General features: G+C 31.7%; 1 protein-coding gene across 2 annotated transcripts; it reads right to left on the bottom strand.

Annotated features, from left to right (window-relative positions):
- Positions 1-4,352: 4,352 nt before the first annotated feature.
- Positions 4,353-6,587, bottom strand: LOC107932616 (4-hydroxybenzoate polyprenyltransferase, mitochondrial). 2 transcript variants are annotated; one of them, XM_016864676.1, is made up of 6 exons: positions 6,090-6,587; positions 5,859-5,994; positions 5,530-5,651; positions 5,251-5,320; positions 4,679-4,860; positions 4,353-4,586 (listed from the first exon to the last, which is right to left on the bottom strand). In XM_016864676.1, exons 1-5 carry the CDS (start codon positions 6,443-6,445, stop codon positions 4,810-4,812), a joined length of 735 nt encoding a protein of 244 aa, XP_016720165.1. In that variant the 5' UTR covers positions 6,446-6,587; the 3' UTR covers positions 4,353-4,586; positions 4,679-4,809. The 2 variants fall into 2 exon arrangements, with proteins under 2 accessions (XP_016720165.1, XP_016720166.1); XM_016864677.1 differs by lacking the exon at positions 5,251-5,320.
- Between the last annotated feature and the right edge of the window lie 2,062 nt (positions 6,588-8,649).

Genomic DNA, 8,649 nt, shown 5'->3' with positions numbered 1-8,649 from the left:
TGTCAACCCAAGTGTAAAAGGGGATTATTCTTGGGAAAAGAAAAATGATACTCTGCATTCGTAAAAATATCAGATATATACATATGGTCATTACACCTAAGGAATGGTGTAACAGATCAAATTGATTGGAGATTATACAAATCCTATACCTCTGAACTACAGCAGGATGGATGGAAGAAACCAAATGTTAATTCCCCTGAAGTTGTAGTGAGAGGTGCGAACTTCATGCCCAGAAGGTATAATGGAAGAGACTCTAAAATTATAGCGAGGCAAGCTTACTGAGCAGAATACGATTTTTTTTTGAGTTTTCTGTCAAGAATACCAGCCGAACAAGAGGGCAGCATAATATTTCAGCGATAAAGCCCTGATAAACTACGAGCGATGATACCTTAGGCATTTAAAAAAGGGATCATTCTTATTTCTGTATTCATATATCATTCATAACACATCTAGTTAGGAGCATTTGATTCATTTCGATCACAGTATCCTAATCATTTGGCATAAGCATAGGTACATAAAACCGATTCTACAGATCAAGTTCTTAAAGGATGGTGTAGCAACATCGGTAAATTTACAGATCTTGTCTCCTTGAAGTTACAGTGAAACAAATCGAAGACGGTAAATCTTGTCTCTCTAACCAGTAGTGGAGCAGATTTAAGCCACCCTCCTATCTCTCCTTGAAGTTGCAGTGGAACAGGTCAAAGACGGCGAATCTTGTCTCCCTAACCAGTAGTGGAACAGATTTAAGCCACCATCCTATCTCTCTAAGCAGTAGTGGAATAGGCTAAAGATTGTAGATCTTGTCTCCCTGAAGTTGCAATTGAACAGATCGAAGCCACTAACCTTATCTCCTTGAAGTTACAGTGGAGCAGGTTGAAGTTACAAGTCTTATCTCCCTGAAGTTACAGTGGAGCAGACTTAAGATAGCGAATCTTATCTCTCTAAAGTTGCAGTAAAGCAGATTAAAGCTATAAATCCTATACCTCTGAAGTTGCAGCAAGTCGAATCAAATCTACCATGACGAATCTTATCTCCCTGAAGTTACAGTGGAGCAGGTTGAAGTTACAAGTCTTAGCCCTTCCCGAAATTGCAGTGGGGTAGACTGAAGATAGCAAATCTTATTTCCCTGAAGTTGCAGTAGAATAGGTTAAAGCTACGAGTTACAAGTCTTATACCTTTGAAGTCGCAGTGGGTCAGATCAAATCTATCATGGTGAATCTTATCTCCCTGAAGTTGCAGTGGAGCAGATGAAGGCCATTAACCTTATCTCCCTGAAGTTGCAGTGGAGCAGGTTGAAGATGCAAATCTTATCTCTCTGAAGTTGCAGTAGAGCAGATTGAAGCCACAAACCTTGTCCCCCTGAAATTGCAGTGGGGCAGGTTGAAGTTATAATTATTATCTCCCTGAAGTTGTAGTGGAGTGAATCAAAGCAACAATTTCTATAACCCTGAAGACGCAATGGGATAGAATGAGGCTACTCGAAGAGCAGAAGCACCAAATAAGTTAAGATTCGACAAGACTAGGCAAAATTGACTCTTTTAAGGTCTTTTCTCCATTCTCGTTACACTACAATGAGCAAAGAGGGGAAGCTGTAATAGCCAATTTTGGCCCAGACAACTAAATCCCAAATAAACAAATTTACAAGTCCAAATAATAATAGTCCACTTACATATAAACCCAAACTCAAACCCAATTACCAGGCCCAAAATAAACTAAACCCTTGTCCATTATCTTAAAAATTTTCAGCAGACAAAAAAAAACACCCTAGCCTCCTCTTCAGCCGCCGGTCCTCCCACGCGCGCCGCACGCCATTACGCCTCCTCCACGGGTCTGACACCACCTGCAAAATAAAGATCCACACGCAACAGGACAATAAGCAATAGAAAACAAAAAAGAAAACGACAAATGGAAGAAAACAAAACGAATATAGACAAAAACGAATCTTGTATTCGGTTATAAAGTTTCAAACATTAACCTTGTATTTTTTTTATGCACACTAAAAATCTAAAAAGAAGAATAGAAGTTTCAAAAGGTGTTAGTTTTGATCTTTTCTTGTTTTTTATTTTCTTGATTCTTTTCATTTTTATTTTTACAAATCTATTTAAATAAAAAAAAAGGTAAAAAATAATAGAAAGGAAGGCTTACTAGGACTTGCCCAGAAGTCTCGTCGTCGGAGATCCTTTCTCCGTCATCGAAGCCAGATTTAAAAGGGTGTCGGAGTCTGTCTTTCGGGTTTTGGTTTGAGAAGGCTTGGCCTTCAGATTTGTAAAGAAAGCGAGGGTTAAAAAACCTATTTAGCGAGACGTCGGCCACCGGCCATGGTGGAGTACGGAAGATCGTCGGCGAAGCTAAGGATCGGCCATGGAGGAAGAGAGGGTTGAGAGAGAATAAAAAAAGGGGTGGTCATTTGAAGTTTTTTTTTTAGAAGCCATAACAAAATGAGATTTTAAAAAAAATTGACTTAAGTAAAAAGAACAAAACGGCGCCGTTCTGGTGATGGGGTGCAGAGGCCAAAACGACGTCGTTTTGGCCCTCTGACCCGAGCGACCCGACCCATACCAGAGGGATCCGCGTCTTTTTGCTTAGTGGGTTATTTACAGCCCTAATCCCCCGCTTTTATGGCGCTTTTCAATTAGGTCCTTCTTGCTATTTTTGTTTTTTATAAATTTTTACCTTTTAATTTTATTTAGTTTTCAATTGGGCCCCTGACCCACTGACACTTTGAAAACGGACACGTGTCCTCAAAAAGTGGTTAAATTTCTTATTTAGTCCTCGTGTATTTTTGCGCATTTGATTTTAGTCCTTCGTTTTATTTTATTATTTAATTCGTTTGTTTTATTATGATTTTTACTTTTAATTTCATTTGTTTTATGATTTGGTCCCTAATCTGATGGACTTTAACTTCTTTTTAATTTGCTGTTTATTTGTTCAATTTAATATTTTAATATATTATTTATTTTAAGCTATTTTATTTACCTTAAATTTTTTATATAGTATTCATTTCAAACTGCTTTATTGTGTATTATTTTAATTCATTTTATATGTTTATTTTAAATCTTTTGCATTAGTTCTTTAATTTTTTTTACATATTATTTATTTTAAATATTTTTTATATGTTATTTATTTTAAACTACTTGATATATATATTATTTATTATAAATTTTTATATGTTATTTAGTTATATTATTTTATATATGTTAACTACTTTCAAATACTTTTTATTATTCATTATAAACCTTTTTATTATTATGTATTTTAAGATTTCATGTGTTATTTATATTAAACAATTTCATGCACATTTTTCATATACTATTTGTTGTAAATTTATTTTATTTTAAAGCTTTTTATATGTTAGTTTGAATTGTTTTATTAAAGTTGCTCTAGATATTATTTTATTTTTTGAATATTATTGATTTTTAAATTGCTTTATATTATTTATTTTAAATTGCTTTTATAGTATCTATTCTAAACCTTTATATATATTATGTTTTTAAAATTATCTTATTATTTGTTTTAAGTTGTTTTATATTATTATTTCATTTCTATGTTTATTAATGTTGATGTTAAAAATGGCGTACGTCGTGTGAATATTGCCATTACATGTTATTGAAATTATTTATTTAGCGTCCTCGTATTGTTGACATTCATTAACCTTGCATCTAATTTGCATTTTATTATTCCATGCTCTATGTTATATTTTTGTTTTATTTCATTTAAATCGCATCATGTATGAAGTTCGAACGTATTCATCCAATATAGATCATTTCGTTTTAGTTCAAACAAAATAAATGTACGTTGTTAAATATCGTACTCGCTATATTTCAAAAAGAAAATTTTCTAAATAAGGCAATAATTCTTCGTTTTAGGAAATTCGAGGAAATCGTGCCCTAACTTACGGGGTTTTGATTTTCTCGTTAAATCTAAATGGCCAAATATCCTTTTAAGTTCCAAAACACATGAAATTTCAATTAAAATTAAAGATGAACTTGCGCTCGGGAGTTCATGGTATCACGTCCTAACTTACGGGATGTGATACTCCGATATCTCAAGACGAGGAAATCTTTAGTAATTGTTTTGATCTAATTGAAGTGTTTTTAAAATCGAGGTTAATGAAAAAGATCATATTTTAAATCTATTCCCGATTTTCAACTTTCGACATTAAGACACTAACTAATTAATTCGGTACCAATTTTGGGCGTGACGAGGGTACTAATCCTTCCTCGCACATAACCGACTCCCGAACCCGTTCTCTTAAGTTTCGTAGACCAAAAACACCGTTTTAGTAAACTAAAATGTTTTATTAAAACAAAGGTGATCCGATCACACCTAATAAAGATCAGTGGCGACTCCCGTTTTAATTCTCGCTTTCAAACAAAGTCGATACTCGTGTTTTCAAAAAAAAAATGGTTTCGACAAATATCATTATATGCATTAAATCCAATTCAATACCCAATTCCAAACACTTTAAAGCGGAATACGTAAACATACTTTCGGTTGCAATCGGCTGGGGATGACAAGTTAAACCGTCCTTATCTGCCAACCTAACTGTCCAGATGCAGCTGCTAAAAACACATAAAATGGCCACCCTGCTCCCACACCAAGATTACGGATTTATTTGTTAATCAAACAGAAATGTTTGTGATCGAAAAGAAGGGCATAATATTTAGGAATTAAATACCTAATGCAGCATTGTATGCAGCGAGAGTAAGGGTGCAAATGCTTGCAATTGCAAAGCCAGTGATCCACTCCTTTGTTGACTCACCAAATTTTAAGGCCGTGGATTTAACGTCAACTTTCACGTCATCTTCTTTATCTGTTCATCAGTGACGCCAGCACTTTTGTTAAATAGAGAATGTAGACCTGCACCATATAGAGGTGTGTGTAAAACATATATACAAGTTAATGGGATAGGGCAGAAACTATATTTTCGGATCCGTAAGGTAATATTTTTGGAAAAGCATGCATTTATTGAATTTTGTCGACTTCAATACTAAGAATACTTTAAAAGAAAGCAACTAAATAAATCATTTATTGGCACCAATTAAGTAAACCTATAAATAAATACCCAACGATCATAGAAGATTTATCCACGTTTAGAGTATAAGGGTTATTTAGAGGTCAATTTGCCTACGATCCCATAGTATAGTAAGAAAATTCAATTAAACTAAAATATATAATAAATATTATCCTTTAAGCCCTTTTTTGTTTTTCCCCCCCTTTTTACATTAATTTATATACAATCATCAGTACCCAGTATGTTAGTCTCTTCATGAGAGGATAGGTACAAATTAGGAATATGTATGCAGCCTCATAGATCGCGCTGTAAACAAGAAACACGAAAGCCAATATCAGATGGAAATCAAAATAACTAATTATGAAATATATAAAATTAGTTTATGCAAAAAAAAAAACCTTAATTTGCAATATATATCAAGACAGTAACCTATAATAAAGCATTAAATTGATATGAAATTTTACATAAATGATGGTTATGATGTGTGGAAACAAACGAAAGGAATGCAGTGAGACCTGTAGTTGGTGAGTTGGAGGAAAATTCCATGACTCAGTAGCAATTGAAACGCAAAGAAACAAAGTCCTTGAAATGGTGTGACAGCCCCACTTACCATTGGTCTCTCTTTTGTACGCTCCACCTGCATTTTACCCAATTTCTTTTACATATCAACTTCACTTAATAAAATGTGTCATAAGTACTTGCTGGTACAATAAATATTTCCGGCAAAATAAGGCGATTATTTAATAGAAAAAACCCAAAAAATATTTGCTCAGAACTCTATCCAACTTTGTTAGCTTTGGTCGAAAATAATATTTACACCGTCTTGCATGAAGAAGTAATTTACCATTTTATCAAAATCACGATCAAAGAAATCATTTATGGTACAAGCAGCACCCCTAAAAAATGGAGCTGCACAAGCAAATACAGCTAAATTCTTGAAATCAGGAATATTTCCAGTCGATGCTGCTAACGTAGCTGACCTATACGTACACAAAGTTTTTAATTAAGGAATTGAAGTATATATGATTCCATATTATCAAATAAAATGGAAGGAAGGGAAGGAAGAGTTTGTTACCAGGCAAAGGGAAAAAGAAATAACCAAGTACCGATGGGCTTATCTACGCGAGCCAGCTTAGCGAAAGGCTGAATTTCTTTGGGTAAGTAATCAATCCACGATGAAACTTGGACCACTTTCTCATTCGGTTGCCCATTAATTAGCTTTTCATCATCTTTGCTTACTGGAGATGTGGTTGTGGACATGCAAACCATTCCGGCTTTGTGATTTGAGGAACGCAATGACAAGTTTTTTGGAGAAAACAATGATGGAGTGGTGAAGAATGGGGTGTAATTTAAAACAGGATGAAGCTTCAACATCCTTGTTGTCAAGGGGGTTCGGAGGCCAGAAGTAGCACCACCTGAAAGGGGAGCCATTTTTGTGTTTACAATAATGAATGTTTGGGTGTTTGAATGAGGTATAGGTAGTTGTTCACCTTGATCACAAAGATGGATTATTAAACTTTGGTGAAGGGTGAAGTTAGTGGTACTATAAATGTTTGATGAGTTTGAGGGAAGCCCCAACTCAAAAGAAAGGTTCTTGGTTAAGAAATAAAATTATGCACTTTAATAGCAGACCGCGAATGGCAACAATTTTCGTGGAAAATAAAATCCAAAAATGGATCAAACTTTCTAAAATTTCCCAACTTGGCAGTGGTTGCTGCCGAATATGGATTTGAATAAGAGCACATGTTAGCCTATCACAGTCAAAGTGGTACGCACAAAGAAATGATGTACTATTATATATTATAATTAATGTTTGTTTCTTACTTGATAATTAAAAGAATATTAATCTAAATTAAACTTTAATAATTGCATATATAAATTATATATAATAATGATCGATAAAGGTTTATTTTATTTGCTAACCAACTAAATTATTATATGATTTTTTATTTCGTTTAGTCATGTAGTGTATGATTAATACAAAATAGAAGGATAATTAAAATTTTAGTAAAATAACAATTAAAAATTAATTTATTGTTAATTTATATACTAAGATAAAATATATGAATTTTAATAAAAATTATACATAAATTTTGATTTAATGTGTAATTATATAAAGAGAGGCATGTGTAAAGAAAAAACTTGTTTAAAGCTGCTTGGTGATTTGCTGCTGAAGTAGAGTGGATGATGCTGGGATGCTCTGCTGTTTCTGCAGCAGAATAGAGCGGGGAAGTCTGTGGTTTAATGTTTTTTGTCTGCATAGTGGTAATTGCTAGGTTGTTTTGTTTTATTTTTTATTTTTTTTTAAACTTTGTTTGATGTTGTATGGATTGTTTTGTATTTTACTGACCTTACAAAAAAAAATATATCTTCGGTGTTGGGTGCATGAAAACAGTGCCCATAAAAATATTTATTTATTATTTTAAGAAATTCTTTACAATTTTTTGCCCAAACAAATATCATTTCTTTCATTGCGATTCAATTAGAGCAAAACAAAGTAACAACTCCACCTGTACAAAACAAATGACACGTAAAAATAAAAGAAAAATCTTTACGTTTATTATATCACTTTTATTAAATTAAAACGAGTTTTTTTTTTCATTTTTATGAGCTTGTTTAATTGATGTTATTAGGAATAATTAAAGATATTAAATTTAATTTTATTTAATATTTTAACACGTTACTTTAATTGAATTCATGAAAATTATATCTTTAGCATTAATGAATGTGTGTTGTGGGGTGAGATATCCTTCAAATGACTTAATTAGAGGTCCATAATAATTTTATTTGTCTCTTCAGATTTTATTCGTTATAAATAAGTGGTTTTATATATAAAATAATTTTAGGCTTAAAATAGAATTTATATTGTGATTTTTCATCAAATAAAGAAAATAAGAACTATGTTCAAAAAAAAGAAAGAAAGTGAGAGTCAAATCAACAAAATTAATATATATATATATAAAACAGATGCATGTATTATTATTTATGTATTTTTTATTTTACATTCTTTCACATGATTAATTATAAGGTTTATAAATTTAACAAGTTCAATTAATCAATATGAATTATCAAATTAAATTAATTAATTTATAAGAGTTACTAAATTTAAGTAATCAATTTATAAGTTTACGATGTTTCAAATTCTTAGTAGAATATTTAATTATGGAATTTAATAGTTTCTTGAATTGATGTCTTTAAATCCACTCATTGAGGATTATTTCCATTTAATAAAATATGGTTAATAAATTTTTTCACGTGAAATTTAATCATTTTATTAAAATGATATTTTAATTGAGATAATTTTCAATAAATGATAATTAATAAGATTGTCTATATGAAATAACTATGATTTTACTTAAAATTTTAGATAATATGTTAGAGAGCTAATTTAATAAAAAACGTATTTCATAACTAAGAATGTTGTTGTTATAAGTAAAAAATTATTATAGAGAATGATAAGCTATAAAAATAACATATTTTAATCTCATTCTTAATGCGTTTTTGGATGATTAATTATGCAAATTAGTGAATTTGATACTCCTAATCCTTTAAATTCATGTTTCTATACTTAGGAGAGCATATGGGAGTGAAAGGAGCAAAAAAGAGCCAAAATTGAACAAATAGAGCTGTATCCA

This window comes from Gossypium hirsutum, chromosome A12 (assembly GCF_007990345.1).
Source record: "Gossypium hirsutum isolate 1008001.06 chromosome A12, Gossypium_hirsutum_v2.1, whole genome shotgun sequence".
Taxonomy (NCBI): Eukaryota; Viridiplantae; Streptophyta; class Magnoliopsida; order Malvales; family Malvaceae; genus Gossypium; species Gossypium hirsutum.
The sequence above is the reverse complement of the archived record's forward strand: the minus strand, read 5'-3'. Positions and strand labels throughout refer to the sequence as shown.

What these genes read in the sequence shown, in the direction of transcription:
- LOC107932616 (XM_016864676.1), bottom strand. Translation starts at nt 6,445, where the DNA reads ATGGCTCCCCTTTCAGGTGGTGCTACTTCTGGCCTCCGAACCCCCTTG. An exon ending in ATCGTGATTTTGATAAAATG is followed by an intron (nt 5,652 to 5,858) that starts GTAAATTACTTC and finishes GGTAAAATGCAG; the next exon opens with GTGGAGCGTACAAAAGAGAG. An exon ending in TGAAGAGACTAACATACTGG is followed by an intron (nt 4,861 to 5,250) that starts GTACTGATGATT and finishes TATATGGTGCAG; the next exon opens with GTCTACATTCTCTATTTAAC.